The 23,178-nt window shown below is 44.4% G+C and overlaps 1 protein-coding gene across 3 annotated transcripts in view; it reads left to right on the forward strand.

The window, feature by feature from the left end:
* The first annotated feature begins 268 nt into the window (after positions 1-268).
* Positions 269-23,178, forward strand: part of LOC139599891 (sphingosine-1-phosphate transporter SPNS2-like) — a 136,179-nt gene continuing 113,269 nt past the window's right edge. Inside the window, exon 1 of one of the 3 annotated variants that reach the window (XR_011682342.1) lies at positions 269-747. Coding sequence is in view for 1 of the 3 variants with exons in the window: in XM_071447582.1 (XP_071303683.1) it covers positions 453-747 (295 nt within the window). In the remaining 2 variants the exon portion in view is untranslated. The remainder of the gene's footprint in view (positions 748-23,178) is intronic. The other 2 variants (XR_011682341.1, XM_071447582.1) reach the window with 2 other exon arrangements.

Consider the following 23,178-nt stretch of genomic DNA (forward strand, 5'->3'; position numbering starts at 1 on the left):
GACCTGAAGCGGCTGACGGACCCCTCAGGGCCGGTCTGAGGAGGCGCCCCGAGGCGGGCTGAGGGGACACCCCTACGGACTGGTCCCTGGACGGCTGAAGGGCCGGTACAGAGCACAGCTGACGGGGCACTGGTTAGGGCCGGTTCAAGGACGGCTGAGGCACCGCCCTACTGCGCCGCCCCGGGCCGGCCGCACGGACCCCTCGGGGCCGCTGGGGCGGGGCGCGCACGGCCGCCGGGGCGGGGCGCGGGCAGGGGCGGAGCCTCCCCCGGCCCCCGCCCCGCCGGCCCCCGGCCCCGCCCGGGCTGTCAGAAACCGGCCTGTCCCGGGCAGGCTCGGGGCGACCGCGGGATGCGGCGCTGAGCGCGCTCCGCTCGCTCTCTCCGTCTGTCCGTCCGTCCATCGGTCTCCCCGCCCGGGCTCCCGCACGCCGAGATTCCCTCCCGCAGCCCATGATGTGCCTGGAAAGCGACGGTTCCTCCGGCAGCAGCCCGGTCTGCGGCGGGCGGCTCCGAGCTGGCGACGAGGAGGAGGAGGAGGACGGCGAGCGGGGCTGCTGCGGCCGGGGTGCCGAGGGCGAGGTGCAGACCCTGTCGGGCAGGATGAACCCCCCGGCGGCCGGCAAGCACCCCGACCGCCCCGCCGCCCTCCGCAAGGCGCCGACCCTCGGCCGGGCCCGGGTAGCGGCCGCCGGCATCCTCAGTGTGGGCAACGTGCTCAACTACCTGGACCGGTACACCGTGGCAGGTGAGCGCACCCCGCGGCTGTGAGGGCATCCCCCGCTGCCCGGGGACAGCCCTTCCCGGGCACGGTGCAGCCGCCGCCGTCCCCAGGGTTATCGTGGGCTCGGGTCAGCGGGGCTCGTCCGCCGTGCCGGGGCTGGGGAGGAGGGATGGCGTGAGGGATGCGGCGCGGCCGGTGCCCATTGTGCGGCCCCTCCGGTATTGTTCTCTAGTTTGTGTGAATTTTATCGAAAATAAGAGGAGCGCCCTTTGTTTGTGTGGGCTCGATGAAATGGAATGGGTGCTCGCTGGGATTCGGGAGGGACCGGTGTCCGCAGCGCGGTGAGAGCGGAGGGCGCTCGGCGAGGCTCGGGGTGATGGCAGACGCGTTATCGATCCCGGCACAGGGCGAGCGCTGCGGGCGACAGGTGCAGCTGCGGCCGGAGAGACACACACAGCCTGCTGCCACACGGGGGGAGACGGGCGAGCGGGGTGTCCTTGGGTGAAAATCGCAGCGAAGCAAATCCCCTTTGCTTTGTTTCTGCGGAGTGCGTCCAGCCTGGAGCAGCCGGCTGCCCTTCAGCCCTGTGCCAAGGAGGGTCCCTTCCCAGCAGAACTCCCGAGCGGGTGACAGCAGAGCTGGCAGGAGCGGGCGCAGGAGGAGCGGCTAGGCAGCTGCAATGCACTTTGCAAAGCTCGGTTTTCTGAAGGTAAACACTCAAAATCATGCGCTGCTGGATGTGTGACCAGCCGTAGTGAGTGAGCCACTATGTTCCTCAGTACTCACTACTACGGTGAAGCTCAGCTCCAAAGCAAATGTCTGTTTGGGTGTTTACTGTGCCATCCCTAGAGAGGACTCCTTGTTTATTCTTGTCAGGCAATAACAGCAGGGAAGGAGATCATCACTGAACTTTTTCTAATTAGAAATGAAGTAGGCTTGTTGGTAATCAACTGTCTCATGTCATTAGAATATAATACATATTCTCTGTTTGGCAATACTGATAATTTTATCTTTAGAGCTTACAAAGGGGTTTGTGCATGTATAAATGTTTCTCTATGCATATATATGTTTTAATCACTAGGACTCAATGTGGTGTTAAGCAAATCCAATATTTGTTTATACTACATTAAAATAATATATGTTTGTAGGCAGTGATAGAGACCAAGGGACATAAATCTAAATCACTGTTGTTAGAATAAATTGGCCAGGTTGTATTTATTTTGTCTGGAGTAAGGAGATGGGGAGGATTAGAAGGAGAATTTAGCTGGCACCATTGTGGCTTTTTTGTTTTTCTTTTTAGATGTGGCTTGTTCCTTCAGGAAATGTAAAGGCCAGTATTGGAAGATATTAAGTACTCAGCTGGTAGTCAGTCTGTTACAGAAGGAAGCTTGAAGATAGAAGGTTAACCTGTTATTGTTGAAGGAAATTGTAGTGTACTCCCTTGCCCTCAAATAGGGACCTCTCTAAGTGGAGTTTTTCTACAAAGCACCTTTAATGCATGGCAAGTTTCCTTTTTAGGAAGCTATTTCCCCCATCATGCAATCTTAAAAAAAAAAAAAAAAATCACATCTAGTTCACCTGTTTGCTTTAGCACTTCCACCGAGACATTTGCCATCTGATTTTTCTGCCTGCAAGAACTGAAAGCATCTTCTTTTCTGGAAAGGCTGGAAAGTGCCTGACCAAGCAGAAGATAAAAATGCCTGCTTACTGTAATGTGGCATTGCCAAACCCAGTGCTGTGATTGCTGGTATTCCTAGGACAAGCTCTGGTATTACTGTGCTCAATAACTGCCCTGTGGAGCTTATCTATTAACATTCAGCTTGGTATCAAAGGTTTCAGATCTCAGACATCAGACTTGCCTTTGGGGACAGAATCAAACTTTGCATGGGCTTTTTGTCTTCTGTCAATTGGTATTTACTTTTCAAACTGGTCTTATATAAAGTGCTAATCTAAAACATGAAATAATTTAAATCCAGTGTAATGGAAGAGTTGTGGTAATAAAAATTATATGTTTTGAGCTCAAAACTGACTTGATTATAAAGTCTTCTCTAAAAGTAATCTTTACTTTTGTATTTTGAGTCTTAGTGCATACCACATGCTTATGTGATGCGCACTTGCAGATGAATCAAGCTAGCACTTTGAATATGCAGCTCATGTCTCAAGACAGGTAATAATTAGTAAATACAACTCTCCAGACCTTCAAAGTACATTTCAAATATGAATTGTTGCAGCAACGTAATAAGGGATTTTAACACCAGCCACGTTATGGCAGGGGAAGTAGCGTCAGAAGTTATGATTTACCTAAGGCCAGTGGATGTTGTGAGAACTGGAATTAATTTCTGGTTCCAGCTCTATTTGAAACAAGTGTTAGAAGAGCAGCAGTTCCAATGGAAACTGGTTCCTGAGGATTTGTCTCCAGGGTGATCCCTGCTGTGGATTCTCTGATGTCAAATAAGTTGACCTTTGTCATTAGCCTTTCTCTTCTTGTCTTATAAAAGTTGCATCTACCCAATCATTTTTTTAAAATGAAAGTGTTGGAAGCTTTGGGACTTCTTCCTGCTGTCACATTTAGTTAAAGGTAGGTCAGTGGCCTCAAAAGCAATTAGCAGGCAGCTGACAGACAGACAGACATAAGCAAACAGAGTATCCAGCTGTATGGGCACAATACTCCAAGTACATCCTCTGTCTTCCTTGAGAACTTAGTTGCAATCATTTTAGTTGGCCAAAAAGTATAAGAAAAAGCAAGTATATATTTAGTGTGTATATATATATATATTTAACATATATAAATAAAAATTTTATATATATATATATGTAACAAGTATATTCAAGTATGTATTTATTTACAGGGGGGGGGAAATCATATACAGAGTTATTTCCAGTTGTAATTTCCTGAGTATCTTCCACTGTTTTCTAACACAGCCTCACAGAAGCTGGGTGCCATGTATCCAGTCAATGTAAGAGCATCTTATGTAATAGAAAGAACTAGGCTGACCTGTCCTATAGCACATCTTGCCCTTAAAAGTAAAAAAGCTTTTGCATTGCTACAAAGCAAACAGCAAATGTGTTGTTTCTTGGTGTTTGCACTCTGGAAACATAAACATTGTGTAAAATGAGTTGGGTTTGGGTAATCTGTTTTTTCAAGTGCAACCCACAAGGAAGTAGCTGCCTGTTTTCCTGGTTTTGGTTTAATGACTTCCCAGTATGGACTAAATGAGCTTATGATGGGATGTGCCTTTTTGGTATCTGGGACAGAGCTTGAGTGCAGTTTCCAAGATACAGGGCACACACAGCTTCAACCTGACACTAAGTTTGCAGCTTTTTTGGGAATACATGATGAAAATGGGCCTCCACTGAGGACTGGCCTGTTTCTTAATGTTTCAGAATGAGTTTCTTCCAGTACTTAAAAATAAAGAGTCTGCACAGCAGTAGTGTGTATTCCAATAAGGTCCTTATGTTTACAAAGAGTTGGAAATTTCCAGCGTGTGTGGAGTATGTGGAACATACTGATACTTGGGAAAAGCAGTCCCAGACAAAAAGTGCCAGTGCTGCTACTGTGGCTCTTGTAAAGAAAAGATTGAAAACTCAATCAGTGCTGAGCATTACCAACTTGAAGGGAAATGATCCTCTGCAATTTTCTTAATGGGTCTTTGACCATACTGATAACAGCTGCCTGTGGAGAAAGCATTCTTTCAAAAGCTGTGATATTTTGCTGTTATTAGGATAGCAAACAAGGGGAAAACAAAAATAATGAAACCATTGCAGTTTTCCTGTGAAACTGCACAGGATTTCAGCCATCCCATGATGCTAGGACATATCTTCTTCCTTAATGAAGTTTTGGGAAAAGTCATCTTGCCTTCAGAAGCTTGGAATGTGGTTTCACAATTATACCATGGGTGACCTTTTACTGTGCCTGCTGTTGACGATGAAAATATTCTTGCTTCATTAGGGTGTCACCTCCACCTTCTAATTCAGATGCTACTTCCTGGCATTTCTGTAGTGCTTTAATTTAAAGGTAACGATTTAATTAAGCTGGAGAACTACCCAGCAAAGTAAATGAGTCTCACTATCCCACTACAGAAGGGGAAACCAAGTAGTAGAATGTTGGTGATTTGCCTGTGGTAATGGAGTTAGTGGCAGAGCCTTGGCTGGTATCAGTTCATCCTTGAGGATCTCCATCCCTGTCACACAGTATGTCACAGACTTTGGTCTGCTGGTTTTGTCCTTTAAATGTCTGCAACTTGCTAATAACTGTATTTGTGTTAATTAGCCTCTCATTACAACACACAGTTGCAAATCAAATGCCATTCTTTGAAGATACACACATGCAAATGATCACTGAAAGTTGAAAGTCAAGTTTACAACTATGTAGTACAGACTCAGCTGAAGGGTTAGGAAAGGTTCAGCGCTAACTCTCAAGTGCAAAGACATTCAAGAGCTTTGTGAGCCAAAACTGCTTCTTTTTACTTGTGAGCTCACATTTCTGACAGTGGCATAGTGCCCCATTGAGGGTATCTTAGTGAATGTAGTCAGAGAATTCACGTGGAACGGGATAAAAAGAGCCCCTTCTCCCCTTGTAACAAGACTATGCTCAGTGCTCATAGCTTCAGGGAGGGAAGTATTAAGAGGCTGTGCAAGCACCCAGGACACAGCTCTGGAGGGGCTGTAATGCTGGAAAATATTAGAAAATGATACTGACAGAATGCACTTGAGGCAGCAGTGCTGCCAGCTCACACATGTGAGAGTTGGTGAAAGGATAACAGTGTTTTACTTGGGCAGCAGGGACCTGCTACTGACTCAAATTCAACAAGTCCTGCTTTGGGAGCAGAAATTAGACTTGAACCTCATGCCTTCAAAAGCAGGAGACAAAGTGCTCTGCAGCACAGTGATGGGGACTGTGCCACAGCATCTTGTTCCCTGGTGTTGTTTTCCCTGTGTGATGGGCTTTATTGCAAGGGCTGCTGCTTCCTCTTTGCTGATTCTTATGCGAGTTGGCAGGGTTTGTTCCAGAGTATTTTACATTTCAAGTGAAGTCTTATTATGTTTAATCATAGTATTTTTTTCTTCCTTGTGCTGTAGGTTTGCCAGATACTAACTATCTTTGTTATTATGTGCAGATTTTCCTGTTTGACTCTGAGATCCTCTTTCATGCATGTTGATTAATTTTATCCCCAAAGCATCCAAGACATCACAGCCAGAGAATGTGGCCTTTATTACATGGAGTTAATATGCTCATAAATATTGAGTGTGTTCTTAAGAATAATGTAATGATCTTACTAGTCCCTTGATCTCTGTGACTGTCAACACCAGAAGCTTTGTGATAAAGCTTCTCTGGTCAAAAGTGTGGGAAATCTGTAATCATTCCTTCAGACTTTTCAAATACCACACCAAGCTGCAAGAGGGTTCAATTCTAATAAATGGGACTAACTGAGAACATTTACTCTTCATTTTTTCTGGTACACTGTGCATGAGAAGCAAATAAGCTGCTGATGATGTAGCATGATGGTTATAAATTTGAACAGATACTGTTAAAAACTGGTGACTTTTCCTGCAATACAAAATCCCATAGCTCTTGCTTGGTATTTCAATTGCTGAGGAACTCGTGGTTGAAAGGTGTTATAATGCATCACTTACATCAAATAAGGTTTGTAAAGGTCTTGAGGGTCCTTATAACTATCAGAAAAAGCTCCTGGTACCTCTTCAGGAGATTCAATGGGAAACCATGACTTTCTTTGACAGATAAAAATTAGGAACTCCAGATATCAGAACTCTTTTGTGTTGCTTGTTTGCATCATCAGTGCTTGATGGACATTATAGACCAGGACATTGTTGTGCAGTTTCTATGGAATTAGGTGGTGCCTCCAAAGTATTTATGGTCCACATCTATCTCCATATCTCCAAGATGTATCAGAAAGCTGCAGGCCAAGGGTGGAGAGTCAGAGGGACACAAGAGACAGCACTGGTCAGTGGGAGGGGTCCCAGAAGATGAGCAGATGTGGCTTTTTGGTAGGCAGTATAGCCAAGGGGTGAGGAGGGACTTGAGGGAAGAGAAGTGCAACTTTCAACAAGAGTTTCCAAACAGCATCTTCCAAAAATGATGAGCATCACAGGAGAAAGGATGAAGATGTCTGTTGGAAATGGTTGATGCCCTTCTGGCTGAGAGAGTTTTGTGGAAATTGGTACTGTGGATGTAGGGTGATGAATGTTCTAGAAAAAATGTGTGCGTGTAAAATGAATTCTACAAAGAACTTGTGAGGTGCCTAAGGGGCCAGGGAAGGTAATGGGAGCTGAGCAAAATGGGCTTGGGCTCAGAGCCCAGAGAGGTGTAAGTGAGGTGAACAACTCCTCATGGTTTCCAGAGAAGTTTTGAGTACACATCTGGGCATGGACCTTTCCTGTAAATTGCATTTTTGGTGAACTGGTCTGAAATTCTTGGTCTGAAAATCAAGAGGCAAATCTGAGATAGGTAGGGGCAAAATAAGAGAAAGAAACCCCCAAACAACCTGAACCAAACAACAATCCCCCAGTCATTACTATGAGTTTTTAAGTACTAGATGCCCCCTTTGACTCTGGTGCTGTAAAACCTCTCACCCTGCAATTCATCAACTGAATGAGTACCCCACCTAGAACTGCTGAACTGCTGAGCACAGCAGGCATCTCAGGCATGGCTTTTCTTTTCTTGACACATCTGTGTTCATTGTTATTTTGAGTGTTTTTGTCTGATGTAACCCAGCTATTTCTGTAGGGTTGCAGGCAAAGGAAGTGAAAGGGAGGGAGCACTCATATCCGTGCTCCTGGTTTTACAGCAGCGTGTAGAAAATCAGGAGGATGGCAATGTGAGGGGTCCTGGCTGACTGAAGGGATGTGGAATCATTCCCACTTGAGGTCATTACTTTGGACCTGTCTCCAGGCAGGGGTGGCTGAAGGTTTCTTTTGGAAGGCTCCTGAACGAGCTGTTGAGGATGCTCTGGTGGCTCTGTCCACTCTTCATGCTGCTCTGTGTTTTCAGGGAAGCCTCTGCACAAGGCATGGCTGGAACCACCACATTATCTCTCACCATCAAAAAATGAAAGAATTCTTCTGTCAGGCTGAACCTTCTAGACAGCAATGGAGCATGTTGTGAGAACAACATCCCACCTAATCTGTGCTTCTGGTTTTGAGGAGATAGGTATCAATCAATCAATCAATCGATCAATCCTCCTTCTCCAGAACTGATCTCCTGCCACAACTGAAATCATTGAGCAATTTTAGCTTTAGAGAAGGGAGAGAAATACAGAAGAAAAACTAGGCTTTATGCCTTGCCTTTCCTAAGTTCAGGCTTGAGCAATATGAACATACCAGGCTTATGTTGTTGGTGAACAATATTATCTCATATAGAGATTTCTTGTTTGTTTCTTTTTTTGGGTGTTTTGTTGGTTTGTTGTTTTCTTTTTAAATATATTTCTTATGCTTCTGCTGGTGGCCAGCAACTTCAGTAGTTGAACAGAAGAGCAGGGGGAAAAGACCAGTGTTTATCTGGAGAATAGCTGCAGTAACAGCTTGGAGTTTGGCTGGCACAGTGAGAGAACCCCATGCTGGAATGAAAATCCTTTCAGCCTTGGCATGTGATGATTTTTTGTTTAATTTTTTTATTTTAAGGCTGCACTGAACCAAAACTGCAGTAATCCATCTTACTCCTTGCTCAGGCTTCTGCCAATAATTATGTAAATAACAGATCACAGTTAATTATTTGTTTCATAGCTTCCTATTTTCCCTATTTGTATTAGTAACATATCATTATTGTCCTAGAATACAGCTCTGTGTTCTTGGCAACATGGAAAACAACAAAAATGGGTGAACTGACAGTGGCAGCAGGACTGGTGTGTGTGTGAAGTCTGCAGGGCCTGAATTAAACCTGCCTGAAGGTTACCTCTGATTCCCATGGCTGTCCTGGCATTTGCTGATCTGTGCTCTCTGCATATTCTCACTGCAGACAAGTGATCCCTCAGGAGGCTTTGCCAACAAAGCAGTATGGATCTGAAAGGTGTGTGGGGGGGGGCTTGCCCTGCTGGTGATTTGTGATTTTGTGATTTTCACTTCTCTCTGCCTGTCACGTTTGCATTTCATGATTTGTGCCTGTGTGGTGGTCATGACCTTGGAAGTTTTGCTTTTCATCCTGGCTGAGGCAGCTGCTTTAGTGCAGCTTTCCTACCAGGTGGGCAGTTTGGGGAGTTCACAAATCACTGAGTGCTCTTGCTCTGGTCCTCTTCAGCGAGACTTTTCATTTGAAAATGGGAGACTGTGACAGGATTTCTTTTCTAAGAATTTTGCATAAGATACTGTATTCTCATTTTCACATTGCCTTTAGTGTGTGGTGTTTTTTCCATCAGACTGGTGCTTGTAAACTTTGCCCCAGCCAGACCCACTGGGGCTTGGCTGTCCCAAGCTGTAGGATGTGAATAATTTGATGTGACATCAGCTGACCAAGTGCCACTGCTGGCCAGGCCTCAGTCCCTGGGCAGGTTGGTGGATGAAATGTTGTTTATGGGATGCTGAATCAGAGCTGCTTAAGCACTTTGGGCCAGGCACTAATTTTGTGCAGTTTCAGGCGTGTTCTCAGTGCTAAATAATAATTAATACAGAATTGCAACAGTATTAATAAATACCAACAGTGCAAACTATGCAATAAGGAGAAATTATTTCTATTGCACTAGTGTGGCTCATAAAGAGAGGTCATTGCCTGTGTTGGTGTGCTGAGCTATTAGAACTCAAATTCTGCTGCAGCTATACCAGTGTTAAAACATTTCTAATAGTCTTGTTATTTCCGTGCAGCAGGCAGAAATGCTGACTAACTTTCAGGATAACAATCTTTTATATATTCAGGAAACAAAATACCCAAGGGCCACTGGTGACTGACAGCTACAGTGCTCTGATTAAAACTGACAGTTCCTGATCAGCTCTGTCTTGGATGTTAGTTTCTTTTCTCATGGGAAGAGAAGACAGAGGACAAAAAATTATTTAATCTAATAGTATTAGGATATGAGACTTTTTTTTTTTCCTTTGCAATTTTCCAGGAATTTATAACTCAGAAGTACCAAAGTATCTGAGTAATAGTGCTTGGAAGGGCCAACATTAATCTCTGCATGATGACTTTCCTATAACAAGGTACAGAAAATGCCAAGTGTTGGCTTCTAGTCACTGATTTTTGACTGTAAGAACAATGTGCTGATCAGTTAATATCTGGTGTTTGCCTATTTTATTCCCAGCTGGTATTAAGACAAGGAAGATTTTTTTTTTCCTCTAAATCACAGAATCACAGAATTTCTAGGTTGGAAGAGACCTTTAAGATCATCGAGTCCAAGCCATGTTCTAACACCTCAACTAGATCATGGCACCAAGTGCCACATCCAGGCTTTTTTTTTTTTAAATGAGAGGAATCATGGTGCTTTTGCTCATCTGCACTTACATACAGACTGCACAAGCAATTACTCAATCCATAATGAAAAACCTTGAGCCGCTGCTCAGAACATGAGGTTGTTGGGAGCCACTGGTGCCCCACAGAGTGAGTACATCTCCTGCTCTCCTCCCTTGCCCTTCTCTCCAACAGCATTTCTTAGCATATTGAGGCAGTAACTTGATTTCCTTTACCTCCTGTTTATTTGATCTCCTTTTTACAGGTACAGAGATGCTGGGTGCTCAGGAGCAGTTAGCAACACCTCCCCAGTGTCTGTTGCTGTGTGCTTTTCAGCTCTGGGGTGTACCTTGAACTGTACAGAAGAGCTGCCAAGGCAATCAAATCAACGACTTCTCTTCATTACTTCATTATAGAAGAGTCTTAGCACATCTGCTAAAGTTTAGGGTCACTTGCTATTTCCTTCATCAAACATATTTTTAAGTAGTCAAAATTTTTAGCTCTTACATGTTGGCAATTCCAGCTGTTTAAGGTGCAGTGGCAGTACTTTATGTTACTACAAAGCTACCAAAATTTTCAGGGTTTTGGGCTGTGAATCAAGAGAGTTGCAACAGTTGCTGGAGAAAAGAGAAATAAATCGCTTTTGGTCTGCATTTCATTGTGCTTTTTAAACTTCTATTTGGAAGTGGCCAAAATTAGTAAAGCTTCTGTAGTCATATTATGTTCAAAAATATGTAATGGTTTAAATGTCAAACTGCACCTTATTGCAAGCTTACATTTGCCTCTCAAGTGTGCATTTAAATCATTGCATTGCTGAAAGCCACTTAACAAGAATAAATCAGAAGTGGAGCTGATGTTTGAATAAAACCAGAAGTTATGTGAGTGGCTGGAGGAAGGTCTCTGTCTGTAAGCAGATGCAATCAAATCTGAATCAGGATTTAACATTTTTGATTTACATAGTTAGTCAAGCTCTATTATACCATCCCTTCTCATTTTCTACATGAATGGGAAATACATTCATCACCATTTAGAAATTACTGGGCTTTGTAACCTGATGATGTTTGGTTTTATTCACTCAGACTTGTGCAATTGAAGCACAAACCTCTTCAGTCCTGAGTGGCAGAGATTTCCTGGGCCACTGCTGCCTGCAGAAGAGCTCTGTGTGCACAGCATGAGCCCAGCAGTGGGAGAGCTCCCATTGTCCAGGCAGCCATGGATGTTCCACCTGTGCTCTCTGTCCAGAAAACAGCAGGCAGGCTCAGCCCTGGAGTGGGCACCCCTAGTTAGTAGGTTTGTACCACTGATCTGATAATTAAGAGGTTTGTAAATTCCATTAATCACCCTTTTGGCTGGCAAGATCTCTATTTTTCAATGCTCCAGTTCTCTTTGTAGATTAAAACAAATGCATAAAAGTTTTTGCTTTTATGAGGAAGCTGCTAAAAAGAAAATTTATTATCATTAATTATTTACTATTTATTTTATTTTATTTTATTTCTCCACTGTTTTCAGGTGTTTCTTTTATTCTACAGGAGCAAGGTTTTGGTGGGTTTTTTGATCAATGCCTTTGACATAATATAGAAGATCCCTGTTTGCAGCTTCCATTCAAACATGTGGACTCCAGTTGCCTCTGCTAGTATTGAGTCATCAAGACAGAAGAACTAAAATACAGATCTTAAAGTCATGCAGGAAGTTTCTATTTAAAAAAATAGGTTTATAAGTATGGCATTTCTAAAATATATCGGCTCCTTTGTAATTACACACTTTAGATATTAATACATATAATTATGAAAGTATAATTAGACTTTGGTAGGTAGTGTCATAACATTTTAAGGTAGATTTAAAAATATCTTGTATCTAAATATCCCAACAAGAAAAATTTTTCTTTAGTGATATTCTTAGGCTTAGTGTGGAGGACCTGATTCTAGACTCTGGGTTTTTTGCTTTGGGTTTTTTTCCTTTTAACCCAGAATTCAGTAGAGACTGAATTATTCTGTCTTTTAAAGGACAGGCTTCTTCTCCTAGGCTTCTTCTGTAAGATGTCAGGGCTAGAGGGAAGCAAGAGCACGCTTTGGATAATTTCAGGTTAGAGATTATTCTTACAAAAGAGTCTCTTGGCAGCTCTTAGAAAGCCAGGTAGTGGAAGACTTGGTTGGTGGGCAGCTGGAAGAATGGAGCACCCAGAAGTGTTAGGGCCCAAGTGTCTCAGTGTGTGTGAGGGGTGTTCACACGGGGACTGCTGACCCTTCTGCTCCAGCATCTGTTTCTTTTAGCAGATTCCTTTCCCTTTAAATCCAGAATAGCATTTTTCCACTCCAAATTGCTATGTGGCATGTGGTTTGCTGAGGGGAAAGCAAGGCCTCTTGTGTCTCGCGGAGGCTCGTGCCGTGTCAGCTCCCTGGTGCCCCTGTCATTTCCCGGGGCTCAGACCGCAGCTGCGGGCACCCAGCGCCTTCCACACGGGTGCCCGAGGGCCCTCCTCCTCTGCTCCTGGCCTGGCTTCCCTCCCCTCCCTCCCCCCGGCCTCACTTGTGTGTGATCAAATTAACCAGCAGCAGCAGCAGCCACAGCAGAGAAGAGCAGCTCTGTTTGAAGCTGTCCCTCCAGAGCGTGCACACAGATTTCAGCGCTTGCACCTGCCGTGTCTGGCTGCTGCTGTGACCTCGTGTGCCAGCAGCCTGTGCTGATAAGCATTCCCTGTTCCTTCCATCCCAATTAATAGTTCTAAGGACACTTAATTCCTTGCCAGCCTGCTAAAGCTTGTCTTTGTCCATAAACACTCTGCATTATTTTTGTAAGGGCCCAGTAGAAGAGTGCTTTCAGAGCACAGAGTGAAAGCTAGAGCAGGCAGTGTTAGGAAGTTTCTGTTAAACACATAAAGGCAGCACTTGCTGGGCAGTGATAACTGTGTGAGGATGCTGTGTCATTGGAGCTGGAGCAGTCACTCGTGCAACACTGCAGACTTCTCTTTGAAACCCTTTGTAGGTCAGTAAAGCCTTTCTTGCTGTTTCTATTGAGATCCTTGGGCACTGTGCCTTCCCTGAGTATGGGACTGCTGCCCTCTCCCTGGGCAGGACCCTGTGCCAGCCACAGCAGCTGCTGTCTGGGCAAGGTGGAGATGCAGCAGCACGAGTGTGGAACAGGCACCAGGCTGTGAGACTTGCCAGGGCTGTGCAAGTCCTTCCTCTGTGCTCTTCACTGCCTGATGAACTCCTTGGAGTCAAACCAGTCCAAAACCACCATCTCCATCACTACCTACAGGGTATTTCCTTATGTCACAAAGCCATCTCATTGTGATATTTCATGTTTCAAAGTACTGACTTGTTTCAATCCAGAATTCTGTGGTTCCATACAGATGTGTATCCACTGCCTTTCTACCACTAAAGACACCAGTGAGACAGGATGAGCACAGGGGATCTTTATAAGAGCCCTGGTGAGATTAAGCACTAAATTGGTGGTGTTTGACTTCTCCTGTGATGGGTAATGTTCATTTGTGCAGCAGATGATGCACATCCCATGAGTGAGTGTGGCAGGTAACAGTACCCATGGAAAGGTGTCTCTCTGCTGCAATTGGGGAGCATTAGTGGAACTGAACAGGGTGTAGCCTCCCTCATTGATTCTGCTGTTGCATTGTTAAAAACCTGATAATCTTTTTAGCTGCTCACTCTCTCCCATTGGTAATTGCTAAATGTAGTTGCTTATGTATAAGCAAGCTCAAACAATGGAAAATATATGAAATATGAACCCTTTCTTTGTGGGGTGGGAACATATATCTTGCTGTGGTGAGGAATGTTCACCTCACATTTCCGAACATTGTGTTCAGCAGATGAGCTGTTTCCTCCTTCTCTTTCAGGTTTGGGTCTCTCCATTGGGGACAGGGCTGAGGCTATGCTTAGATGGGCTGTTAGAGTAATTATCCAAATGAACAGGCAGGGTTTTAAAGATGCTGTTGTGTGATTTTATTGTTACTGAGTGGAGAGGGTGGAAATTGGCTCGGTTCTTGTTTTGTTTTTCCATAGTTCAGTCTATTGACTTGTAGATGAGTGAGAATCTCATTGGGAAAGAGCTGCCTTTTGATTCTAGCATTGCCTCCAGTTGGGAGAAGACTGAAGAATGCAAGGGAACCTAAAAAAAAAATCCCAGAGCTGACAGCCTTCAGTCAAGCAGCATGTTTGAAATTTTCACGTGGCTACTGAATTTTATCTCTGCTGGGTGACTTTGTCACTGTTCAATGGCTGAGAGAAACCTCCTTGTAAAGGCATGGGCATAATTTTACACATCCTAAGGTAAAGAGAGTAAATGATGGAGGAATATTGCTCTTAAATAGTCTCAGCCCAATGTCATGGAAACTAACAACAAAATAAATACAAACCCTCTCTTTTTAAAAAAAAAAAAAAAAGCTCTTTAAATAGAGATGGGGTTAAAAGGAGACTGTGTCTAATTTTGTTAGCGTTGTGGTCCTAATTTGTCGCTCCTGGTGACTTGAATTCCTCACAAATTGCTGGTTTGCCTGCAGATCTGTAATTCCCACATGCTGTAATTTTGCCTTTAGAAATGTTGGCCATGGGCAGCTCTCTCTTTCTGAGCTGGAATTCTGAGCACTTTAAACTCTTCAGCCTGGTTTTTCTGTGTTTGGTGGAGGTAGAGGCTCCTGCCTGGCAGGGAGGATGAGCAGCTCTGGGTTTGCTGGGACAGAAAGCCCTGGGCAGGCAGGGAGGATGAGCAGGGGTGCAGGAGGTGGCTGCTGGGAGTGTGGAGGCAGCACCTGGGTTGTGTGTTAGCTGTAAATGTGTACCCTGTGGAAAGCACTGCAGCCATCCAGCAGAAGGGTGTGCTGGAGAAACTGGCTGTCCTCTTTGCAATACTTCAATGTGTGAGATCAAGACACTGTGGGAAGAATTCTGTTATGGAAAATCCAAGAATTTTCCAAATATTGTGCCCTGCTGTATAATTCCTATCAGCTGCTGGAAGGATCAGCTATTGCTATGAGCTTTTGGCTGGTTTGAAATCATTAGCTACATGCTTTGAGGTTCAGCTAGCACCCATTCTCTTCATTTAATGCCATATATTTAACTGTTATGTCATAAACTGAAAGAATATATCATTTTTTATCTTATCTCAGAACTTGAAATGCTGAGATGAAAGGAGAGATGGATGTGAGTTGCACTTTGATCTGGTTTTCATCATTTCAGTTGGGTTTTATCTTGGTTTTGTTGTGTTTGGGGTTTTTTTGGAGTCCAAAGAAATTTAACCTTACTCTTTGTTGTTTGCTTTTTACATCGGTTTTATCCTCTTGGCATCTGCTGTTGTTCTGACTGTCACTGCTCTCATAGCCTCAGTGTGGATCTCTCAATAGGAGGACATGAGAAGTAAATGCAATTAACCAACTATTCAGATCTTCAGGGGCTTGTGAGGCCACTGAAGCTGTGGGTGGAGGTCAGTCTCAAGTACAAAGGTACTTTCAGCTCTTGGTATTTTTACTTTTCTGCTCAGCTCTAAAGTTTACTGAAGTCTTGATGCTTACTAAAGCAGTCATGGATGCATCTTGAGTCTGAAATGCCTGGGGAAGGCTCCTTGGTTATACAGCAATTAGGGACTGTTTCCATTCACACTCAGGAATTGCAGTTAAGGGCTCTTCCAGGATCTGAGCTCTGCTTAGCACATGGATCACCTGTGCCCTAGCCAGAGGCATGGATTCCTTCACTGCCTTTTCCTTACCTCCATCTCTCTGCCCTTGGCAGCCCTCAGTGATAAGGTTGACCATCTTTATCTGCTCCTCAACACACTGATGGGGTTTTATGTTGATTAACATGAAGCAGAATATGGACAGCAGTGTTCTCTAGTGCAGGCCCAGCAATGGAGAGAAGGCAAAACCACATGCTGGAATTTCATGAAAGAGGAGTGTGTAATTTAAGCAAAATGCTTTACTTGATAGGCTGCAAGCATCTATTTTTCAAATGTGCTGTGAAATGTTAGTAGTGGGTTTCTAGAAAGACATTAAATTGTGAAAGAGGAATGTTTATTTTGGGGAGAAAAGTTTCAGAGAGGAAAGGATAGGCTTATCTTGATCAAAGTTGAGTAATATATAGTTTGGAAGGAAAATAGCTGGGCTCAAGTCTCTTAGTGTGAACACAGGGCAGTTGCAGAGTGTTTATATTGTACAACTGAGATCTGGATTTCACTATTTGATTTCCCTGTGTCAGGATAAATGGGTGAAGGGACAGAGAGCTCAAGCTTGGTTTTGGGCACTGCCATGGAGTGTTGCTGTTTGTATTAGCCCAGAGCCCACAGATCCACAGGGGCAGATCCTCTTGCAGAAGCCTCTGTGCTCTTCAGCTGCTGCACCCTGGCAGTGGTGCTGGCAGCAGGACAGCAAGGGTTAAAAGGACAGAGGGGAGGCTCAGTCATGTCAGGGTCCTTCAGCAGGCACACAAGGAGTGCACAGGGACAAGCTCCATTCCATTCTTCCATTCCAGGTCCATTCTTCAGACCTGCTGTATGCCCTGGGATAACTCAGCACAGCAAGGCTCTCTGGCACATGAAAACTCCTCCCAAATAATCAGTGCTCACAGTGGCCCTGTAAGTCAGTAGTTGGTCATCAATACTGTAGAGTTGGTGATGATGCTGATGTCTGCCTTGTGCTTGGAAACTGGGAGCAGCAACCAGGAGTTGATCCTGAAATGGCTTCTCAGAGAAATGGAGGTGTCTGTCATCTACCTGCTCCAGTTGTTTCCAGGCTGCTAGAAAAGCACTGCTGCTCACCTCCTGTTATTTGGCAGGGCCTTCCAGTGCTCCTGCAAATGAATAGGCACTTAATTTGTGAATGAGCTGACTTGCATGCCTAATTTCCTTTCACACCTCTTGTTTGCTACTGATGGAAGTGTGCATTAAAACAGGAAGCTTTCCCTGCTTATTCTGAGAGTGTGTGTGTGTGAAAGGGAGAAAGAGGGCAAGGGCTGGAAGTAAAAATAGGTTGATGGAGGGCTTTTAAATACCTGTACTGTGACAGAAATGGATGTGTTTCAGAACCTATCAGTTGGTATAAAGGACTTGAAGAGGAAATTGATGCGACTCAGAGCACTTTAGGAGGCTCTGGAACCAGCCTGTATCTACCTGGAGCAATGGAGGTGAGGATTAGGACAAACTTCAGCTGGAATAATATGTTTGGTCCTTTCTGAAGGCTTGCTGGAATATTTTTAGGCAGGAGCATTGTTAATTTTGTCTTATAAGGCAAATCAGCCATTGTTTTCTGCAGAGAGGGGAAAGTAATTCAATAACACACCTCTCCCTTTCCCTTCCCTTTCCCTTCCAGGTGATTTTGCTCCCTCTCTACTCTGGCCATGGCCACACAAGCAGTTGCTTTGGCAGGTGACTTGGGGAGCAGCAGTGAGAGGATCAGGGCAGGGCAGGTTTCTGGAGATAAGCAGCTGATTGGATAAAACAGATTAGGCAATGAAATTTTTGTGGGGGCAAAAGCCCAGACAACATCCTTAAGGCATAGTAGTATTTTGTTAACAAATCAAAAGGCAGAGGATTTTATTTACTTGTAGCTCTGTGGCTGCAGAGTTTGTTTTGCAGCAGTTCTATTGTAAAAAGAAGCCTTGGGTTGATCAGCATACAATCATAGATTCCTTCAGGTTGGGAAAGATCTCCAAGATTGAGTCCAACCATTCCCCCAGCACTGTCAAGGCCAGCACTGCCCCATGTCCCCAAGTGCCACATCCTCACATCTGTTACACCCCTCCAGGGATGGTGCTTCCCCCACTGCCCTGGGCAGCTGTGCCAGGGCTGGCAACCCTTTCAGTGAAGATATTCCACCCTAAAACTCTGGAACAGAAATCATGCATTGTTTTCTTGTATTCTCCTTTCATTTGTGTTTCTATTAATCTGTGGTCTTATGTCTGAGCAAGATTTTTGTGTCAGGAATCATCATTTTTCTGTTTGCAAAAAAATAAAAGATATGGTGCTGAAGTCTGATGGAAATTTACACCCTACAGATAATAATTGCCACAACTGTGGCCACTATAATGATGAGACCTTTCAATTTTGCTATTGAACTGAAAGATAAATAGCTTTTGGATGTGACAGAGTTGTATTCTGCATTTGGAGCCTGTTTTTTTCCTGTTTGGGGGATTTTTTGTACAACCATGTGGGTTTGTAGAGCTTAGTCTTATAGTATTCAGTAACAGCTGTTTTAGGAGAACGCCAAATCTCATAGGAGATGGCATTTCTTAAATCCTACTTCTCTAAAAATTTGGTTTGATTCTGTGAGTGCTTCCTTGGAAAGCCATGGCATGAGGCAGAGCGTGCGCTGCTGTCAGATGGAAACTAAAACACAACAAACGTTTGCTGGTGACTCAGGGAAGATTTGCCTTGTGTGGAACTCCTGTGAAGCTTCTGCTTTCCTTGCTGCAGTGGGGAGGCTTTTCAGGGAATAAAAGAATTGTTTAGATTGGAAAAGACCTTTAAGGCCTTTAAGTGTAAGTGTATTCCCAGCACTGCCAAGGTCACCATGTCCCTAAATCCCACATCTACAGATTACTCCATCTACCTTTAGTAACCTCCTTCCTCCACTTCTACTTGCAAACTCATCTTACCCTGAGTTGGCCCCTTTTCCTAAAATTTGCTGTAAAAATAAGTACTTAAAAATTATATAAGCATGAAGTTTACTAGAAAATATGTAGCAGGGAATCAAGAAATCCTTTGCATATGTTTAATTAGTGCTTGCAGTGTGACTGCCATTAGGCTTAGACTATTTTGTTGATGCTGTTGCTCCACCACAGCAGAAATCTCATTCCAGCTGCATATGTGAAGGGTGTAAATATCAGAACTAGCAATTTTCCTCAAGCATTTTCTTTGCATTTGAATGGAGCATAGGAAAAAAAGCATTCGATCTGACAAGCAAACCTGATGATAGCTCCAGGAAAGCAGTTTTTTGTTTTTGTTTTCAGAGCAATTTCTGTAGTTTTTCTCCACTTCCATATTGCACCATTTAGCTGAATGGTGATATACTCTGCCTCCAGCAAACAGCAGGAACTTTATGTCTAGAGATGTTTTATGCAGTCTTTTCTTTTTCATGTATCCTAGGGTGGTGTGCTTGAGGTGAATATTCTTTCCTCCTCTCTCCCCAAAATATGGCATTAATAACAATATAAAAAGGAGGAAATTATACAAAAAAGAGGGCTAGGAGTAGGATGGAGTGTGTCTGCATTTGATAAATGTCTTTTTCATTTCTAACACTTGAATTTTTAACATCTAATGTCTATTGTCCCTCAATATCTGCAGTGCTCCTCTGGGCCCTTAGTGTATCAGAAGAGAGGGAAGAGCAGTTTGTGACCCCACACGTGAGGAGGTGAATTAATGATGTTCTCTGGAATTACAGGTCATTTAAAATGGATTAATTGCAAGAGATTTCTCAGTCTCTGCCATTGAAGTTATCAAGCTGTATTTTCTTACCTGTAGCAGACACTGACAGGGATACAGCTAAATCAAGAAAGAAACTGAAAATCAGTTCCAGGTTGGAAAAGGCTGTTTGTGTGTTTTTAAATAATGGCCATGTAAAAGTCAAACTGCTGATCCTGGCTGTGAACACAGAAGGAAAATCTGCTCTATTTGGTTTCAGTTTCAGTGTGCAAGGAGCAGCTCTGATTTCTCAGTGTCAGTTCCATCACAAAGTGGGAACAAAATGAGTAGGAGAAAAAACAAAAATGAAATCCCTTGCATGGGAATTGGAGTTGACATGAAAGGCAAGTTTCTTCATTTTGGGAGGAGCAGCCCAGATTCCTAGGAGCAGGGAAAGAAAAAAGTTAAACTGATTTAGGGTGTAATTTTTCTGAATATATAGTACATATCCTGCAGTCTTAGTAAATATAGGATTTTAGGATTTGATTATACTTACATGTAGAAATTCTCATGGTTAAAACAGAATCTCAAGGAAAGATGGATGGTAACTTTTTCCCAGCCCAACTTCTGCTCTGAATAAATGAGTGACTGTGATCCTTCTGGCTACTAGCAGTTCTATATATTAGGAGGCTGATAATTTTCCATGTGTTTGCTACATCTGGGATTTCATGCAACAAGTGCAGCACTGTGATAAGGATTTAAAAGCAGTAGATACATGTTAGGCACTTCTCCAACCATTTTTGTTCTCTGTCCAACTTTTCCAGATCAACCAGCTGTATGACAGGTCCTCAAAATTGCATCAATTTCCTTGAGGATCAGCAGGTGCCCTCCAAGCATGCCATGGGTATTTCAAGAGAGGTGTTAATAGGACTAATTTCCCAGGCAGATTGCTGTTCCAGGTTTATATATGCATTAGCACAAATTATTTTCCCCTTGGTAACTTCTAGTTTTCTATACATATTTTTTGATCCTTATTAAATTTAAGTCTGTGGTTGGGGATTGCAGGAGTCTGAAGAAGTATGAACAAGACTTTCAAGATGATCTACTAGTGAGTTTGTGTTTCCTTATTACCGTTGCTGTAATGACTGAACAGGTGCCTCATAGAAATGAGAAGTTGCACAAAGAGCAGTTTTTCATTTTTCTAAGGTTGCACTGAAGATAAAGAAAGCCTATTGGTTTGTTTTCTTTCCCAAACCACTTGCATTTGGTCCTTCCTCACTTCCACTTTCTCTTCCCTGCCAAACCAGGTGGAGCAGAGGGAATGTGCAGTTTCTCAGTCATGCACAAAGCACTTCCAGGCTTGCCAGAGAGAGGAAGAAATTGGATGACATAGATGGAATTCTCTTTTGTTTGATTTCCTTCCTCTCATTGCTGCTGTCATGAACATGTGAAAATTACCTCTAGCAAAACACTTAAACTGAGATATAATCTGCCAAGGGAATTTGGGCATACAGTACCTGCTTAAAATAACAATAAATTAGACAGTTGGATGCCTTATTCTCAGTGCAGCTTTGAAAGTCTCTGGCTTTAAGTATAATTACAAATAAGATTTAAACAATGTCATTATTTATACAAGCTGGCTATGAGTCATGAATTGCATCTTTCTAAATTAATAAAAAGATTAATTTTCTCTTGTTCTCATTTCCATCATCCCCAATACCTTGCGGGGAAGAGCTTAAGGAATAAACTGCTTCTGGGGCCCTGGCTGAAAACCATGGCAGTGCGGAGGCTGCTGAGGAATGCTGCACTCCCTTGGTGGAGTGCACCCCTCCTGGGGGCACCTGGCTGCCTGTTCAGACCTGCACAGGGATCTGCTGGCTTTGGGTGGCACTCACAGCAGGGTTTGGCCTGAGTTGAAAGCACCCTGGCTAGCTTGGCTCTGGCCTGTTTGAAAACAGCTCTTTGTGCTGGGGCAGCTCACCTGTGTCTCCTGTCAGGTCCTGGTGGATTTACCTGCTGCCCTTATGTGCTCAGACATGTTGAGTGGCACCTGTGTCTGCACCATGGGGTGTGCTGCACTTCCCTCCACAGCAGCCTCCTCCTTCTCCACAGAGGGGCTTATGGGAGCAGGGTCAGCAGGTGCTCCACAGCCCAGCAAACCCCTCATGTTAGGGGAGGCACTGATGGGAGCAGGGATCAATCAGCAGGTGCTCCACAGCCCAGCAAACCCCTCATGTAGGGCAGGGACTGATGGGAGCAGGGATCAATCAGCAGGTGCTCCACAGCCCAGCAAACCCCTCATGTTAGGGGAGGCACTGATGGGAGCAGGGATCAATCAGCAGGTGCTCCACAGCCCAGCAAACCCCTCATGTAGGACAGGGACTGATGGGAGCAGGGATCAATCAGCAGGTGCTCCACAGCCCAGCAAACCCCTCATGTAGGACAGGGACTGATGGGAGCAGGGATCAATCAGCAGGTGTTCCACAGCCCAGCAAAGCCCTCATGTTAGGGGAGGCACTGATGGGAGCAGGGATCAATCAGCAGGTGCTCCACAGCCCAGCAAACCCCTCATGTAGGAGAGGGACTGATGGGAGCAGGGATCAGCAGGTGCTCTAGAGCCCAGCAAACCCCTCATGTTAGGGCAGGCACTGATGGGAGCAGGGTCAGCCGGTGCTCCACAGCCCAGCAAAGCCCTCATGTAGGACAGGCACTGATGGGAGCAGGGATCAATCAGCAGGTGCTCTAGGGCCCAGCAAACCCCTCATGTTAGAGGAGGCACTGATGGGAGCAGGGATCAGCAGGTGCTCTAGAGCCCAGCAAACGCCTCATGCAGGGGAGGGACTGATGGGAGCAGGGTCAGCAGGTGCTCCACAGCCCAGCAAAGCCCTCATGCACCAGGAGGGTGCTTGGAGCCAGGCATGATTCCAGCCAGTGGCAGGAGCAGGATAAAGTCTGTGGGACACAGCACCCTTAGGTGAGGTCTTAAGCCTGCTCTCCACCTCCAACATGCATGTCCCACAGCAGAATGCTTGACACAGAGTTTCTTATATCCAACAATCACTTTTTCTGATGGTCTCAGTGCTCAGAGTTTGCAGTACTTCCTGAATCCTCATTTACTCTAAATTTACTGGTCACACAAGCATTTTGCTATAATGTGCATTGCCTGCAATACCCAAACACTGAGGCTGGTTTTCCTTTTGCTTCAGACTGGCACTGTTTTTATTTCTTCCCCTAGACATAATGCAGCATTCTAATGGGCATACAGCTCAAGTGTTTCATTTTCTGCTTGCTGTATAACTCAAGAATAAATGAACAAAAGGATTGACATTTTTCCTGAAAGAAGTGCCTTTGATACCAGTGACTGAAGTGCAGGACCAGTGTGTGGATTACTGACTGTCCAGATTCAGGACTGAGTTGCCTTTTACTTTTGAAATGGATCTTTTCTTTTTCTTCTCTCAGTGAGAAAGGAAGTTCACGGGACACCAAGAGGCTTCTTCATCAAAGCTCTGCCTTTTGAGTTCCATTTGGTGGCTAAGCAGATTCTTCCTGACCCCATCTCTTCAGCTGTTTAGGTATTTCTGTGCAAAAGAAGGGTCTGTTTGCTTTATTTCAGTGTTAGTCCCTTGTGTGCAGCACCTGTGACTGATTTTGATTATCTCTGAACTTTTCACAGCTTTCTACTTCTTACATAACATCCTGAGATGAGGAATGGGAGTTAGGGACTA

The sequence above is a fragment of the Agelaius tricolor genome, unplaced genomic scaffold (genome assembly GCF_023055355.1).
Source record: "Agelaius tricolor isolate 1412-34295 unplaced genomic scaffold, bAgeTri1.0.p SCAF_25, whole genome shotgun sequence".
Lineage (NCBI taxonomy): Eukaryota > Metazoa > Chordata > Aves > Passeriformes > Icteridae > Agelaius > Agelaius tricolor.